This window comes from Esox lucius, chromosome 17, assembly GCF_011004845.1.
Source record: "Esox lucius isolate fEsoLuc1 chromosome 17, fEsoLuc1.pri, whole genome shotgun sequence".
Lineage (NCBI taxonomy): Eukaryota > Metazoa > Chordata > Actinopteri > Esociformes > Esocidae > Esox > Esox lucius.
In genome coordinates this window covers 27,148,412-27,167,408 of record NC_047585.1, presented here as the reverse complement: position 1 = coordinate 27,167,408, position 18,997 = coordinate 27,148,412, and the positions used below count along the sequence as shown (strand labels likewise).

The 18,997-nt window shown below is 38.3% G+C and overlaps 1 protein-coding gene across 1 annotated transcript in view; it reads left to right on the top strand.

Annotated features, from left to right (window-relative positions):
• The first annotated feature begins 3,880 nt into the window (after positions 1-3,880).
• itgb7 (integrin, beta 7) overlaps positions 3,881-18,997 on the top strand; it is a 29,748-nt gene continuing 14,631 nt past the window's right edge. Inside the window, exons 1-5 of the mRNA XM_010881531.3 lie at positions 3,881-4,011; positions 5,571-5,650; positions 13,561-13,756; positions 16,177-16,347; positions 18,688-18,929. Coding sequence (XP_010879833.2) covers positions 3,948-4,011; positions 5,571-5,650; positions 13,561-13,756; positions 16,177-16,347; positions 18,688-18,929 — 753 coding nt within the window. The 5' untranslated portion in view covers positions 3,881-3,947. The remainder of the gene's footprint in view (positions 4,012-5,570; positions 5,651-13,560; positions 13,757-16,176; positions 16,348-18,687; positions 18,930-18,997) is intronic.

The window sequence follows — 18,997 nt, the reverse complement described above, 5'->3', positions numbered from 1 at the left end:
TCAACCAGGATTCGATTGAAGCAAAGTTGCAGCTGCACTGCAAGCTGGAACGCTGCGGTACGTTACGTTTTAGGTAATAATCGCAATCCATGTGCCACATCATGGCAGAAATAATAACAAGTAGCCTTCCTCGTCGCGTAGCTAGCTATCTTTAAACGTAACTATAAGGGTTGTCGTGTAGTCTGTCTCTGGAAAGCTATTCGAATCTCAGATTCAAATTTTTTTTGTAGATAAGCGATCTTAGCGAACACGTTAACTATCCCTAAATATATAGCTAGCGGTTGTCAATTGGAAGCACTTACCAAAATCTTCGTCATTGACCCTGTAATACTTCCTTCATAAACGCATGCACTTAATCGAAAACACCACACCAATGGAAACCTTCAATGGGCGTAACTTAATATTAAGGAACCTCCATATTAAGTTATGCCCCTGACTTGCGGTCTGCAGATATACCCTCCTCCCTTAAAGGGTTGTTTAAAGGGTCTTTAATTGCTCCCTTGTTAAAACATTTTGGTTGGAACTGTCAAAACTCCTTGTTTCAAAACTAAAATTAGATATTGATATTGTATTGGGTGATGTAATTTGTTATTTTTCTCATTGTAATCATAAAGTAGAATATATTGTTAACATGTTTATTTTATTGGCAAAATATTTTATTCATAAATGCAAATATGCTGTTAAAGTACCCAAATTAAATATTTTTTATGTGATTTCAACTACTTTGTAAAGACACTGAAAAAAATTGACCAAAAAAAAGTGTCAAGTTTTGAAATTGTATGATATATATTTTTTGAGTGAAATGTAATTTGATTTAACAATTGTCTTCCCTGTTTTGTTTGTCATCCATTGTTATTTCATTGTTATAATTGTACATTTTTCCCTTACTTGTAATTTGATTGTTTATTGGCAATAAAAAATTATAATCAAGGGGAAAAAAAAATATATATATATAGAAAAATAAATAAATAATAACTAGTCCCTTAAAGGGGCAGCAACATTAATTTTATTTTAATCTTAAACATAACATTTTTGTTGTAAACATTTTACAGTTTTTTACAATCGCTATGACAGTTTTTTCAATACATTTAACAAGTTTCCTAAACTCTTAACACGGCTAGCACAACATCCATCTTTGTAGGCTATACAATTAACACATTTCTTGTTGCTTTGACACAAAATGCATACAGTTAACACAAATTTAAAATGCTTGAACTTCTTTTACACACAAGCTCAACCAAGACCAAAACAATGTAATTTTACAGTCAAATTTACAAATGCTTTCACACTGTATGTCAGAACAGATAACACCATGTTCTAAACCTAACCTTACAGGCTAAAGTCAAGGTAAACAGCTGTTTATATTGTGAATTGAAACACAAATATATTCCCTGTATCTTATTCCATTGCTAATGAGAAACAGCTTATTGAAGTTATGCAAATATATAAATCACAGCTGATTCCCATCTAGGAAGCACACTCAGGTGTTGAGGTTATTTCAATCGCATGATCATATGTTCTAAAAGAGTACTCTTTGGGCTGATATTGTGTGGAAAAGGAACAATATGGAGCAACACAAAGAAAGAAAGAAAGAAAGAAAGAAAGAAAGAAAGAAAGAAAGAAAGAAAGAAAGAAAGAAAGAAAGAAAGAAAGAAAGAAAGAAAGAAAGAAAAAAATGCCTGCACGACGGAGAGGAAGATGAGTACCAGGACAAGGGAGAGGAGTGGGACAAGGACAAGGACAAGGGAGAGGAGTGGGACAAGGACAAGGACAAGGGAGAGGAGTGGGACAAGGACAAGGACAAGGGAGAGGAGTGGGACAAGGACAAGGGAGAGGAGTGGGACAAGGACAAGGGAGAGGAGTGGGACAAGGACAAGGGAGAGGAGTGGGACAAGGACAAGGGAGAGGAGTGGGGCAAGGACAAGGGAGAGGAGTGGGGCAAGGACAAGGGAGAGGAGTGGGGCAAGGACAAGGGAGAGGAGTGGGGCAGAAGACCGGGCAGATTAGAAGATTACTTTGTTTTTGTTATTATTTTTCCAGTGCTTTTTCTGTTTGTATATCTTGCAGCAATGTCCTTTTACAAATAAAGTCTTTACTGCAGCAATTCTGTCTCTGTCTTTTTTTTTTCATAAACTGTACATTCTATAAAGCTACTCTAAGATGGTCATTCATTTTTTGTATTGAATTTCTGCAGCAAAAGAAACAAAATGCATGCATTTACTAAACCCAACAAAACAAAAATGTAGAGAGGCATCAAAAGAAACTGCAGTGCAAAACACAATCTATGATCAATACAATATACTGTCTATTGTATAAGGGCAGACCTGATGCATAAAATAATGCAGTTTCTGTAATTTCAGCTGATGACAGTGTTTTTTTTGTCATTGTGTTATGATTGACTAAATGTTCCTGTTGGAAGAGAACATGTGTTAGTGTTTTGAATAATTATTTGATTTTGAAACATGTTTGCAGTGTTTTGTTAGACATAGTGTATTGTGTCAGTGTATTATTGTATTTTGTAAATTAGTTTTGGAGTTTAGTTTACAATGTGTGATTTTGAGCATGAAATTAACCGTTTTGCCAATTGTGTGTTTTAGGTGTGTTGGTGCGTTAAGAGTTTAGCAAACTTGTTAAATGTATTGAAAAAACTGTCATAGCAATTGTAAAAAACTGTAATTAACTAACATTAAATGAATCACATTTACCTTCCAACTTATTTATGCAGCTTTTAAACTATTCTTACTCATGTCATATTTTAACATGGGTTACATAGATGATAGAGAAGTGTGCTTGTTTGTAATTTCTTAAATTTTGTGACATATTAGAGATCTGCAACAAGTTGGACTGGAGGTGCAAAAGCCTTTTCTTCATTTCATCATAGAGATGGAAAGAGGTCGGATATATATGTATTTCCACACACCCACATACAGTAAGTCAGATCGTACAGCCAGAGATGGAAAGAGGGCCATACAGCTTGCTGTAGAGGTATGTAGAGATCACTCAGCTAGTCAGATCACAGAAACAGGTCAAATCAGGGAAATAATCCACCATGATAACGTTGTGAACTGAATGGGACAATTAATGCCATCAAGAGGTGGGTCCCTCTTGATGGCATTATATCCAACTGAGCCATCAGGAGGGATCAGCAAAATGTGTAGATAGATTTATACAGCCCTAATTGCATGGCCCACATGCTCACAAAAACAAGAATTGGAGGAATATAACATCTGAGTGAGACAGATAAACTGAAATGATGTGTAATCTGCAGTCTGTGGTTGTGTGAGGAAATATCTGCACCATTTCAAACCCATGCCAGACTTCCTTTCAAGAACATCGACTGCTGATCTAAACAGCAGTTGGTACAAGGAACCCCTTAAATGCTGCAGTTGAGAAGTTTTCAGTTGAAAACCAGGCCTAACTTCCAGCACAATGTTTCATCAAACTCTTATTGGCTTCTTAATGGATTTGACAGTGGTTATCTTGGCAAAGTAAGCATTTCACTGTGAGATCTAAGATTTTTGTATTCGGAGCATGTAAACAATTTTAATCTGTTTAAGTAAAAAATACTTCACCGTTAGAGTTATATTTAGATTACTATAATTCTTTCATCATATCATGTCTAGTAATACTATACATATTGGAACCTCAAAAAGAAAATTGGTTCAGCTTTGAGTTTAATCTCTAACATGAAGGATATTCAAGGTTTCTGGTTTCTAACTATTGGCTAAAATGTTAGTTATTATTCCTGTTTCCAATAGCATTCACTCACAAAAAATATTACGAAGGTTGTGGTGTGTGGTGGACTGCCTGTGAACTCAAAGGGAAACAACTTTGGTCTGTCCCCGCCTCCTTTTCCCTATCTTCTCACGACAATCTTGATTTCCTTTTCCACTGTAGAAGTACATTTCCCTCTCTGTCTATCTCTTATTCATCTCTATCATCAAGACATGGTTTGGATCTTTCTATTAGGGACCCTTCTCTTGTACTGTGTGGAACACAATAAAATTCAAGGTAAGTGTATTTCCACCTACTAGTCAGGCAGCTGGTCATATTCAAATAAACTGCCTTTTGTTTCACATAAACTACAGGAAGTCCAATTCAGATTTTCTGTGATACTTCAAGCAATCACATCAGCTCTGAAAAAGATCTAAAATAACTGGAAATAACTGGTGGATTGTTAAAACCAATTAAGCAGAAAGTAGATTAGAACTGGTATATCTGTTTAGGTACACTTTAGGCGACAATGTCCCATAGATTGTTTAGTAATGTTTGATAGCCGTGTTTTTATTTTTATTTTTTTATCCCTCCATGATTCTATTAAATAATAATGACTTAATATTAGGTGGTCACAACAAGGGGATTAGCCATTACTGACAGCAACCTTGAAGCAATCACAATTACCTCGCTCAAGGGCGCAACAGAGGTATTTTGTCACCTTGTCAGGTCTGGGATTACAACAAGGATCATGTTATTTCTTACTTTCACCCTTTAATCATCTAGCTTAGATCACAGCTATCCTTCATGCAAATTTTTTGAATGTTCATGTTCAATGATGACCTTTGACCTTAAGAAATATAATTTTGAATGTCTAACCTTTTTCTGAAAAAGCCTCTCTGGTGCTAAAAATCCAGTTACGTCTACACTCTGTATGCCCTTTATGTATGTGCTGTTCTCCACTTAATTTAAACACCTATCAACTGCTGAACCATCCACACTCCTTTCTCTGATAAATCACACTCTGTTGATTTGATCAACATTTTGACGTAGCTTCAAATAATACTGTCATTATTCAAAATATTTAATGATTTCATATTTGCAATAGCTTACTGTAACAAGTTTGTCGTAGAATATGTCAAAGTGTGTAAAGTCCTATACCAGACATAGATATCCGATCATCTCTTCAGGGCCTGGGTAGAAAAGATCAACTGAGGCAGGAGAGCACAATGCAGTGTAATGAGCAGGAACCATATGAAAATGATAGAGAATCCTACACACACCAAAAAATGTCAGGATCTTTAAAAAAAAGCCATATCCAAAGCTCCCTCGTATCAAAAACTGAATGTAGAAAGCTGAGCCCTGGTATTCTATACAGGTTAATATAATATTTTGGGATTTGAACTTGAGTGATGAAGGCACCGAAGTGATGGCCCAAGGCTAGAACACAAAAGTTGACCGTTTTCAAAAAACAATTATAACATTTATGATCCCTGTATTCAGTTTATTCATACACTTACTTCATTTAAAATGTGTATGCTAAAGGTGATGGATAGCTGTAAACCATATATTCACAAATGGTAGTAGTGATCCAATAACTGATTTTATAGTGTCATTTTTTGTTATAGGATCAAATCTAGGATGGATAAAAAATAAGTGACAAAGAGAAAGCCTCCATTACTGTATTGCCATTATATATTTAAACTCTATGTACAGACTTTGTCAGTTCAAGTGAGCCTGACTGTCCAAATACAAACAGAAAATTACTGTTGAATTTTATAACTGAAAAGTAATGATTCCGTGTCAGAGAAGGTCAGGGGTCAATAATAATATCTGTGTTGTGTTTGGTATGTCAGGGTTCCCCCAAGTATGTGTTCCCCAGTCCTCGTGTTCAGCCTGCCTGGAGAGCCCTGGATGTGCCTGGTGCAAAAACAAGGTTTGTGTAATGAAATATCCTCTTTCTTGCTGCTGTACTCATTCGTTTTACTCAGTGTCGTGAGTTAACCTTGAGTGGAATGTTTTGCAAGAAAACAACATGTTTTGACTCGATTCTTTCAACAAAAGCATCTCAAATCGATTTCGAAAAAGCAACAATGGTTGCCTTTAATTTGAGGTTTATCACAGACACATCCCCATTTGCAAAAAAGTTGGGACGCTGTGTAAAATGCAAATAAACACAGAATGTAATGATGTGCGAATCATTTATCCGTATATTTAATTGAAAATAGATATTATGTACCACAGATGATGAGATCCCCAAATTCTTTGTAATTTTACGTTGAGAAACATTATTCATTAATTGTTGCATTATTTACCCGCCCAGTCTTTCACAGAATGGCGGACCCCTTCCCAACCTCACTTCTGATAGGCCCATCCTTTCTGGAATGATCTTTTTATACTCAATCATGTTACTGACCTATTGCCAATTGACCTAATTAGTTCTGTGATATTCCACCAGGTTTAGATTTTTGGATTACACTACTTTTCCAGTCTTTTGTTTCCTCTGTCCCAACATTTTTGAAACATGTTGCTGGCATCAAAATCAGATTGGGCATATACTTATAAAATAACAAAACAAATGTTTATGATGTCTGTAATATTTTCTATTGAATACAGGGTTTAAACTATTCAGTTTTTATTTCGATTTTAAGCAGTGTCCCAACTTCTTTGGAAACCGGGTTCTAGACAGGGAGACAGATTTCTCCTTGATTAAACAATTCACCTCAATACAGTTTCCTGTTCTCAGAAAGGAAATATATTGAAAAAAAGAACTACATGCCACATTGAGTTAATGTGTACACGTACTTCACAATATTGCAGAGAAACATTTTCCAATCTGATCTTTGGCTTTGGCCTCCTCCTCCCCACTTGGTTTAACTAGCCTTTCATTCGAAATGACATGGGGTATTTTGGCTTAGTAAAGAAATCTTTGGCTGCACCCAGAAAAATCAATTTAATCATTTGAGGCTTACTGTCTACCAATAACAGACCACCAAAAGCGACAGGATACTAACAACAGTGTCGGTATCTACAGTCATCATTGGAGAATGTCTTTTCCTATTTAATTCTCTAAGCACCTTATTGTTTCTTAGACTTTCATTCTGTGAAACCTAATAAGTTTAGACATCTGTCACAAGGTCAAAACTTATTAGGTGTAATCTTAGTTGAACAGAAAGCATGTTAGGTCAGTGAATGTTTCAATTCCTAAAAACATAATGAACATGTCATATATTTGAAAGTTTATAATCATCCGTGTCCCCTTTCTCCTCAACCGTTCTTATTGTCAATGAAACATAATTGTTCATCAGAAAATAGGACATTTGAAAACGATTTGTGTTTTACATTAGAAACATTCTGTTTCAGACGTAGAATCAGCCAACCTTATTAGCTTAGGTTCTCACACAACCCACTGAAGAGAGTGGTTTCCCTGTATGTTCTTTAACCTGCTTTCAGTTCAGGGCTGATATCTGAATGTTTCATTTTACTGAAGTAGCTCTCTGTGGTTTCTCACAGTGCTATTGGTGCCAGACGCACTTCCGTTTTTGTCTATTACCATGCTCACTATTATGTGGATATAAAAAGTCTACACACCCCTGTTAAAATGCCAGGTTTGTAAAAGAATGAGACAAAGATAAATCATGTGAGAACTTTTTCCACTTTTAATGCAACCTATAATGTGAACAATTCAATTGAAAAACAAACAGAAATCTTCGAGAGGGAAAAATAAAAACCTTACAATAATCTGGTTGCATAAGTTCATTTACACTATAGGCTTGCTACATTAATAGGGAGACAGGCTATCGTGTATGGAACTTTGGTTGAGTGGACGCATGTGAAATAAATGCAACAGGGGGTTTTTCAGAAAGCGAGTTTGTGAAAACCTAGAGTTGATGGAAACTCTGGGTTTACGGCTACTGTATTGCTTGTTTTCTTTAATATATACTCATATTCTGCATATGCATTCATTAATATTTCTAACTCCACTCAGGAGAAGTAGTGGGTTCGAGCCCTTATTCTCTTGTTGCCATGGTGAATCATGTTACCTGCGTTCCATTGATGAGGGCTTTTTAATCTCCTCATGCAGGTGCTTTACTCAGGGTTAACGTAACTCTGAATTAATGAACTAATTGTTACCACATGTTCTGAAAATGTAAACTCTGAGTTTGACAGCTCAGAGTCAGTCAACACAGAGTTTTGGTTTGAACTCAGATTATGTAAGCCCTGCTTTCTGATATACCCCCAGTATGTGGACTAAACAACCTAGCCCGGGTATATTTGCCTAATAATTGTTTATATATGAGCATTTTTATATTTCGGATAAGAAAATGTTCAATAGTTAGTAGGTAGCCAACCAGCCCACTGGCTAGCTTAGCTAGCTACCTTTACAACAAGGAGGACACCAAGAAAAAGCTATGGTAAATTGTTTTGTGCCTTGCAACAGTTGGAACAGTTTAATAACTAGTTAGGGTTCTATTGTCTGTCTGTTTAGGAGGTCCAGATGACCTAAACAGGTGGCTGGAGTGGAGGAGAGTGGTGACAGACAGCAGTGGAAGTAATGTTCACATACCACATGTATCTCATCCTCACTGAGTTTATCTATAGCAGATGATACAAGCAGCCTAGATATTCCTTAATAGTTAAGCCTATTATTACTTGGATAGGTAGGAAGAGGGGGTACCAGCATAATTGTGGATTGTGTCTAGTTTATCAGGCAGCGTTATATTAAGTAATATTCATGTGTTAGTTGTGTCCTAGTTGTGTCAACCTTTTTCAAATGACTTATACATTTCCTTGCATTCATTTTGCAATATAACAGGAAGTCCCTCCTCTCACAGCTTAAACACATATCTTTTCATACATTCGGAGGATGCAGGTACACACAGGTACATCACCTCTATGTCTAGCCCAGTACGTCTAAGTGATATGCAAGCAGCATAGAACAGTTAACATCTATTACATTTATATGAATTAATATTCTTCCCCAGTGACACAAGTTTCTTTAAAGGGGTTGGTGATCAACAGTATGGACTGGAATAAATGTAGTCATTTTGGGAGGGGAAAACTACCAATAGAATATTTTACTATTTGCTCCATACCAGACATCTGTGCATCTATTTTTCACTCAAACTCTCAGAAAACTATCAGGCGTGAGTGGGACAGCTAAATAACGCCACTGCTATGTGCAGGCAACCCCAGCAAATTCTCTATCAGATGGTACCTTCCTGTATTTCAGATGCTGCTGGACAAGCTCCCTTCCATCAGCCAAGTAAGATGCTCTCATATGTAAAGAAGCGAGGGCTAAATAAATATTTAGCCTGGAGCCCCCTTTTTCAAATTGTCTGTATTACTACCTTCAGAGAGGGATTGTATGAATGCATACTTTAGTTTAGGATTAATAAGTTGGTATGTCCCTATTCATCACCCTTTCAAAGTGTGGACTTGATTTCATGGACAGCAAATGGACATCTGTTCCTGTCTTATAACAAGTCATGACTACAAATGTGAACAGTGAAACAATAGTAGTTTTACACTGATCCTCTGTTTCCATGTTTTCTTTTATCACATGTGGCTTTGGCTCCATAGAGGTGGAAAACTCAGCAGCAGGAGGAACTTTGTATTATTATGTACAGTATATTTATATCTTTAATGATGAGGAAGGGGTGGGCTGAATGATCTATTATCACTGAACTGTGTCAAATGGACAGTCCCTTTCGTTACAATCCCCTAGTAACAAGTTCAGAAAGGTTTGCCGCAAATAGAATTTAGAATTACTAATTTGCTGCAAATAGAATTTCTATACAGATATTTTTCTGCTATCAAGGTTCTTCCAAATTAATGTTTTTTTATTATATGACTACTTAAATTTGTTTAATGTTGTCTATTTGTAATTCTTCAATAACGCTTAAACTTGCTGCTGCTTGGCAAGGATGCTCTTTAAATACATAAAGAATTGTTGGAAACTATTATTGAGGAGGCCTATTTGAACACTTTCTAGCTTTTTTCTTAAACACAAGAACTGTGTTACCTGTAGGAAAGGGTCTCAATCACACCTATCCAGGAATACTGTAGGAATAACATTGTGTCTGTAAATGTAACATTAATAATGAGTTTGAATGTAACATTTGAAGATACTGTAATGGTTAGTTGTGCAGATTGGTTGCCATGACATGACACATCAATTAACTAATAAAGCACTGTTATTTCAAGACTCAACATTGTTGATATCCTAAGAAACACAATTTAGACAAGTTAGCTAACGATGTTACCATACCTGTTCAACTGTTGATATGCGAAGAAGCACAAAACATCCGAACTTGAGGATTAACGAAGAAACAAAAAATAGTAAGCAACCAAACTTGTGGACACACGAAGAAACAAGGGTTACTATAGGTATTTAATCTCAGGCCAACACTGTTTTTCTTGTGAAAACTTATGGCAAGATGAATGCAGCATGTTATCAGGAAATACTGGCAGACAATTTGCATTCTTCTGCACGAAAGCTGCGCATTGGACGCTCTTGGACTTTCCAGCATGACAATGACCCTAAGCACAAGGCCAAGTTGACCCCTCCAGTGGTTACAGCAGAAAAGGTGAAGGTTCTGGAGTGAGTTTACTCAGCACTTAATCAATCTGGAATATTCTAGAAAATAGGTAGGCCTACATTTCTAAATATCATGGTCCTGGTCACAAAAACAAAGTTTGTGGGGAGTAATAACCATTTTCTATACTTTTGAGGTGTAAGCAATTGTAAAATAACACTTACTACCCAGGAAAAAATATGTAACACAGTCTTATTAAATAATTCCTAAGAAAATTGTAAAGACTGACGTTTCTGGTGTTTGTTTACAGGATCATACTACAATTTATGTTTTTTGACAAATTGCTAATTGAATGTGTCAGTTTGACTAAAACAGCAACAGGATGGTGTTGTTGTGACCTGTTGGCCTTGTAGTTTCCTGTTGGAGTTTAAGTAATTTATTGTTGTTCTAGTTTCATGTTGGTGTTGTGGTGTTCTGTTGGTGTTACAGTGTCCCAAATGAATTAAAATGTCCAGAGATTTAGATCCCTGTTTGATAGACAGCGGACAGGCCCATGAGTCAGTTTATTTTATTTCTCTCTATCATAAGCCTGGTGCACTGAAAGAAGAATGGCTGTACATCTCAATTCACTTACTTTTACTACATATTGAAACTACATACTGCGCCAGTAACGATAAAGTTCATACTGTTAAGGATATGGAGTAAGCCAGTACGCTAGTATAGGGACATACCTCCTCGTCATAATATTGCGTCTTGAAATTATACCAATTTGTTGCATGTTAAATTCCTTCGAAGTTTGAATATTTAGCTGGACAACATAAAGAACTGAGCAAAATTGAAAAAAACTTTTTTTATGTATTAGCATTTTATGATGACCGGTTAACCACTACTGATAGCACCGATGTATGGCTTTTGAACCCCAGCCACTTGAATAGCTTAGAAGCCAGTAGTACTATCTTGCTACCAAGAAATGGACATAAGAATTTAGCCCATGGTAGCGAGACAGCAGACAGATTTCACACTGCCAATGCTAAACTAGAACTGGGTCTTGAAATAGCTAATAATGTTAACCTAGCAAGTGTGCTATGAATGTCAAAGTAGGTGAAAATAACTGAGTCTTTCATCACCTGAAACGATGGGAGGAAAAAAAACCTCCTCTTCCATTCGCATGGGGTTGTGTTTTATATTTATAAAAAGCATGCACAGTTGCATACTACAAAAATTATCTGGAAAAAGTAGACCTTTCAGGCATTCTGATAATGTTTAACCCACTATGGTTTGGAACATACTACTTTTAATATGATGTACTATATAGAATGAGTAGTATACAAATTACAGTTAGGTCCGGAAATATTTGGGAGACTTACAAAGTTTTGTTATTTTGACAAAATATATTCAAGTTACAGTTAAATAATGAATATGGGCTTAAAGTGCAGTCTCTCATCTTGAGGGTATTTACATTCAAACTGGAGGAAGGGTTTAGGAATTACAGCTTTAATATATAGCCCGCTCTTTTTCAAGGAACCAAAAGTAATTGGACAATTGACTCAAAAGCTGTTTCATGGACAGGTGTGGGCTATTCCTTTGTTATTTCATCATCAATTAAGCAAGTAAAATGTCTGGACATCTACGGAAGACAATAGTGGTGGATGATCATGGGATCCTTTTCATGGTAAAGAAAAAGCCCTTCACAACATCCATCCAAGTGAAGAACACTCTCCTGGAGGTAGGCGCATATCATTATCCAAGACTACCATAAAGAGAAGACTTCACGAGAGCAAATATTGAGGGTTCACCACAAAATGCAAACCATTCATAAGCCTCAAGAATAGAAAGGCCAGATTAAACTTAACCAAAAAACATTTTAAAAAGCCAGCCCAGTTTTGGAACTGCGGTCTTTGGACAAATGAAACTAAGACCAACCTGTACCAATATAATTAATCAATAGGGAAACTGTAACAATAGGGCAGTTCACACTAAGCACACAATCAAACAATCTCTCACAAAGGTCTGGTGGGGACGTCTGGCTTAAGTACCGTTTTAGGAGGGAGACAACAAGCAACAGGTGTTCTGGATTAATCAATATCCAGGGGAATGAGACCTGCCCGCGTGGGAGTGGCCAGGTGCCTGAGACCGTGTTGTGCTGGAGAGAGTGTGGGGCACTCACAGTAGTCACAGATCTTACAACCAGAATGATGGAGAAGTATGGAGAAGGCTTGGAACGGCTTGTGTCATCAACATCTGAAGCATACCATGTAATTTGTAAAACATGGCAGTGTGACGGCATGGGCATGCATGGCTTCCAATGGCACTGGGTCACTAGTGTTTATTGATGATGTGATAGAAGACAGAAGCAGCTAGATGAATTCTGAAGGGCATAGGGATATTGTCTGCTCAGATTCAGCAAAATTCAGCGAAGTTGATTGGACGTCACTTTACTTTACAGATGGACAATGACACAAAATATACTGCGAAAGCAACCCAGGTGTTTTTTAAGGCAAAGAAGTGGAATATTCTGCAATGACCCGATCAAGCATGTATTTCACTTGCTGAAGACTTAAGGCAGAAAGACCCACAAACAAACCATAACTGAAGACAGCTGCAGTAAAGTCCAGGCAAAGCATCACAAAGAAGGAAACCCAGTGTTTTGTGATGTCCATGCATTCCTGACTTCAAGCAATCATTGCCTGCAAAGGATTCTCAACAAAGTATTAAAGATTAACATTTTATTTATGATTGTGTTAATTTGTCCAATTACATTTGAGCCCCTGAAATAAGGGGACTGTGTATGAAAATGGTTGCAATTCCTAAATGTTTCATGAAATATTTTTTGTTCAACCCCTTGAATTTAAGTTGAAAGTCTGTGTCACGGTTTAGCCAGTACATGTATTCCATCCCTTATGTCTATCAGCCTTCACGAACACATCCCGGGACTCGTTATTGTCTTTGATTACTCACCTGATTCCCATAGTGTCATTATGTGTTTGTATAAAGAAGCCCTCTACTTGTCCTGTGGTGTGGTCTGTTATTGCATGTCCCTGGTGAGTCTTTGTTTCATATCGCTGGTATAAGTCAGCTCTTTGTTATTTGTCAGTTTGTTTTCGTATTCTGTGTTAATTCCATTAAAAAATGACATTTGAATGTAAGCAAGCCTGCGCCTGGTTCCTCCACACTTCCACCGCGTGACAGTCTGCACTTCAGTTGCATCTCGGGTGTTTCATTTCAAATCCATCGTGGAAATTGTGTCAGTGTCCAAATATTTCCAGACCTAACTGTATACTACCCGTAATACCCTTCCTCCTGACAGGACTTCCTGAAGCCTGAGGAATCCAGTGAGCGGAGGTGTGACACTGCAAAATCTCTGGAGACCAGGGGTTGTGGAGAGAAGTACATCATCAACCCAAAACCAGACAGCAAGTTTCTCAAGAAAAATCCACTCAGTGACCACATAGACAATGTGGTCCAGCTTACACCACAAAACATACAGTTCAAACTCAGAGTTGGTGAGTATTATTTAACATTTCCTACTTAGCATCCTGTCAGTGTTTCTCACTACACAGTCCAGTATATTATTTGGACAGTGACTAGTTCTGTCCACTTTAAAATGGAGGTGGAGATCGTTTGCTTTACTTTGATGGTATTTTCATCCATATCGAATGAGACGTTTAGAAATGACCTCCCATTGTAGCGTACTAAAAGTATTTGAACAGGTTTTATTTGTATTTTTTAAACACGCTCACTTTTTGAGCATTTTTTTTCTGCATGCACAAAAGAGCTGTCAATGTCTAGTCTTGTTTCTAGTCTTGTTTAGGCATTGTATTTGCATTTGGAGTGTTCTGCAAGTGTCTGACCACATGAGGACCTAAGTGACAATGCAGGTCAAGCGGACAATCAAGATGCAGATACATCATTTGTGAAATATGCTGGAAGGGGTGTTATGCTTTGGGAATGTTTAACTGCCACTGGAATCGTCTTACATGTCTTTAATGACTACAGCTGGATGTCCCTCGTGGGCGCTCCATCTTCAGCGTCCCCCCCACTGCCCTCTCTGAGCTTATTTATACCTCCCTTGACAAGATCCCGACTGGAGGCAGCTGTGCAGGGTTGGGATTTGCCCTACTGGCTGCTGCCAGTATCTTCAGGAAGCTGCCAACTTCCTTTGGAGTCGCTGGTGCCATGCTGATGCTGTAGGGGGGGGGGCGTTCGCAACACTACTCATTTAAGGGTGCTTCATTATGCACCACGACAGACCCCAAACACTTTTTAATAGCTACCAAGGACTTTTCCAGGGGTTCACCTGATCCAAGTCTATTTCAGCATGCGTTTTACTTGCTATTGCCCCAAAACAAGTAGGAACAAAAGATGGCCTGGGAGAGCATCAGCAGAGAACATACTCAGCATCCGGTGATATTAATGGGGTGCAGACTTGATATGTTGTCACATATCTTTTCATGTGACAACACTGAGGAAGTGACACTTTGCTACAATGTAAAGTAATGAGTGTACTGCTTGTTTAACAGTGTAAATTTGCTGTCACCTCAAAATAACTCAACAAGGCAATTAATGTCAAAACCGGTGGCAACAAAAGTGAGTACACCCCTAAGTGTGGAAGTTCATCATGGCACCTCATGGCAAAGAACTCTCTGAGGATCTAAGAAAAAGAATAGTTGCTCTACATAAAGATGGCCTAGGCTATGAGAAGATTGCCAAGACCCTGAAACTGAGCTGTAGCACGGTGGCCAAGACCATACAACGGTTTAACAGGACAGGTTACACTCAGAACAGGCCTCGCCATGGTCGACCAAAGTAGTAGCCAGAGGTTGTCTTCTGGAAATGGACGTATGAGTGCTGCCAGCATTGCTGCAGAGGTTGAAGGGGTGGGGGGTCAGCCTGTCAGTGCTCAGACCATACGCCGCACACTGCGTCAAATTGGTCTGCATGGCTGTCCTCCCAGAAGGAAGCCTCTTCTAAAGATGATGCACAAGAACGCCCACAAACAGTTTGCTGAAAACAGGCAGACTAAGGACATGGATTACTGGAACCATGTCCTGTGGTCAGATGGTGTAAAGAGTGTGTGGCGGCAACCAGGTGAGGAGTACAAAGACAAGTGTGTCTTGCCTACAGTCAAGCATGTTGGTGGGAGTTTCATGGTCTGGGGCTGCATGAGTGCTGCCAGCACTGGGGAGCTACAGTTCATTGAGGGAACCATGAATGCAAACATGTACTGTGACATACTGAAGCAGAGCATGATCCCCATGAGACTGGGCCACATGGCAGTATTCCAACATGATAACTACCCCAAACACACCTTCAAGATGACCACTGCCTTGCTAAAAGAAGCTGAGGGCAAAGGTGATGGACGGGCCAAGCATGTCTCCAGACTTAAACTCTATTGAGCATCTGTGGGGCATCCTCAAACGGAAGGTGGAGGAGCGCAAGGTCTCTAACATCCACTAGCTCCATGATGTCATGGAGGAGTGGAAGAGGACTCCAGTGGCAATTTATGAAGCTCTGGTGACCTCCATGCTCAAGTGGGTTAAGGCAGTGCAGGAAAATATTGGTGGCCACACAAAATATTGACACTTTGGGCCCAATTTGGACATTTTGACTTTGGGGTGTCCTTACTTTTGTTGCCAGCGGTTTAGACATTAATGGCTGTGTGTTATGTTATTTTGAAGGGACAGCAAATTTACACTGTTATACAAGATGTACACTCACTACTTTACATTGTAGCAAAGTGTAATTTCTTCAGTGTTGTCACATGAAAAGATATATAATCAAATATTCATGAAAATGTGAGGGGTGTACTCACTTTCGTGAGATACTGTATATGAAGATACAACAAGGCATAGTAATATCTACTTGTGATGTGAAATATAACAATATGTGTGTATGCTGTTCCAACTAACCTATCTGGTTTCAGGGGTTCCTCAGATCATCAATGTTTCATTCAAGAGAGCTGAGGGCTACCCCATAGACCTGTACTACTTGATGGACCTATCTTTCTCCATGAAGGATGACCTAAACACCATTAAGAACCTGGGCCAGGATATCCTTTCCACACTAGAAAGATTTACTAAGAAAGTACGCATAGGTGAGTATTTAGAAGCAGGTGTTTCACCAGACCCAGGCTTTTGGGTCTTTAGCCTGTTTTGCAAGCTGCAATTAATGCAGTTAAGATGGTGTCAATGAAATGTGTGTAACGATAACAACGTGCACTTTGTTTCCATGGCGCAAGTTTTGTTTCCGTAGTAGGGTAGTATGACACAGCCGCAGGGCTCCACCTACCTATGCTTGCTGGTCAGGGCAGCACCTTTCACCTCAGGAGCAATAATGCATATTTTTTATGTCAACTGGAATCATTCCAATGATTTGGAAAACTGCACATACTGCCTGCATGTAAAGGTCGAGACACAAGTGTCCTTGATAATTATCCACCTATTTCTAAATTGTCTTGTCTTGCCAATATATTGGAGTCACTAATAAACATACAGTTGCATTCTTTTTTTAATTGAAAATAGCGTATTGAACAAATTTCAATCTGGTTTTAGACAAGGGCACAGTACTATTACTGTAACCATATTTGTTGTAGATGATATTGCTAAGGACTTGGATGCAAAACGAAGATGTCTTGCTTTATTTATTGATCTGTCCCAAGTAATTTGACACTGTTGACCACTCTGTCTTTCTGGAAAAATTGTCTTCATTGGGCATGAAAATGGATACTTGTTTATGATTTCAAAATTACCTTAGTGATAGGACTCAACATTACAGTACTGTGATGCGTATTCTAGTTGCAATGTCTATAAAGTAGATGTACAATTAGAAGTTTCTATGAGATGAGATCGAGTTTGTAGGACAGAGTAACAAATCTGTAACCTTGTGAACAATATACTATCAAATGCTGCAATAAATAATTTAATTACTCTCTCCCTTGATGACCGAGTACGCAATCATTACTTCAACCACTATACAAAATGGCTGATTTCTAACAGTGTGAATCTAAATTTGCCATTCAGAAAGAAGTTCCCCAGGGTACGATTTTGGGTCCATTACTGTTTACCATATATATAAATGATATTTGTAAACATGTAAGAAAATTTAATTTTCACTTCAATGCAGATGTACAACAGTGTTGTATGTGGCAGCTCCTTCTCTTGTACAAACATATTTGCACTTGCAGTCTGATTTCCAAGCTTTAAAAAATTCCCTGATAGATCTTCGCTTGGTTTCAAACGCAAAGTATATGGAATTTTTGAGGACCGGAAACATATTGCACAGTGCATATTCTTGGAAATGTACCACTCTAGACAATTCGGTATTAGAATGTGTTACTTCATATAAATATCTTGGTATTTGGTTAGAAAATAAACTCTCTTTTAAAACCCACATCACTGAGTTGGTAAAAAAAAAATATGATCAGAATTGGTTTCTTTTATAGAAATAAAGCATGCGTTTCATCTCAACATAGAAATTAAATTGTTCAGGACATTTTTATGGCCTGATACTATACATGCATACCTCAGCTTGTTTTGAAAAGCCTGGACTCTGTTTATCATGCCGCTTTACATTTTATTACTGGGGCAAGCTTTTATATACACCACTGTCTTTTATGTACTGCTGTTGGTTGGGATTCCTTGCATTCTAGGAGGGCAAGACACTTTTTATTGTTTGTTTATAAAGCCATCCTGCAGTATCTTCCAAATTATCTTACCTCCAAAATTATATTGAAAAACAGCTCTTATCAAACATGATTCTCGAGGTACTCCAGGCAAAGTCTAAGATAGGTAAAACATCACTCTCTTTCTGTGCCCCTCAAACTTGGAATGGTCTACAGGATGACCTTAGGTTGAAGGACGCTGTGTCCATAGCACGTTGTAAAAAGTGTCTGAATTAAAATTTTACAGTGAATTGTACTTGCTGTTTTTAATTGTTGTATATCAGTTTTAAAATATTTTCTTATTCCTGTTTTTATTGTTTGATGTAAAACAACTACCTAAGCCCTGCAGGTTTTGCAAGTCTAGTAAAATCCCAAATAATGAGACAGACTTCAGATAAGGATATCAACTAACTCTTGACTAACCATCTATTCAAATCCTGTCTATGTCCATACCCTCACTCCTCATCCTCTCTATATCTATTCTCTCATGTTCTTCATCCTGTCTATGTCCATACCCTCTCTCCTCATCCTGTCCATACCCTCTCTCCTCATCCTGTCCATACCCTCTCTCCTCATCCTGTCCATACCCTCTCTCCTCATCGTGTCCATACCCTCTCTCCTCATCCTGTCCATACCCTCTCTCCTCATCCTGTCCATACCCTCTCTCCTCATCGTGTCCATACCCTCTCTCCTCATCCTGTCCATACCCTCCCTCCTCATCCTGTCAATACCCTCTCTCCTCATCCTGTCAATCTATATGCTCCCTTCTGTCAGGATTTGGCTCTTTTGTAGACAAGGTGGCTCTACCATACGTCAGCCAGGTGAAGGCCAAGAAGAAAAACCCCTGCCCCAGCCGCTCTGACACCTGTCAACCTGCCTTCAGTTTCCAGAATATTCTTGGACTCACTGACGATGTGACTGAGTTCAAGACCAGGGTCAGCAACCAGATGATCTCTGGAAACCTTGACTCCCCAGAGTCTGGCTTTGATGCCATCATGCAGGCAGTTGTCTGTCAGGTAGGACTGTTATATCACCACTTCATGGACTGGATACAAAATGGACTACTAACCATTTCTTTATTTTC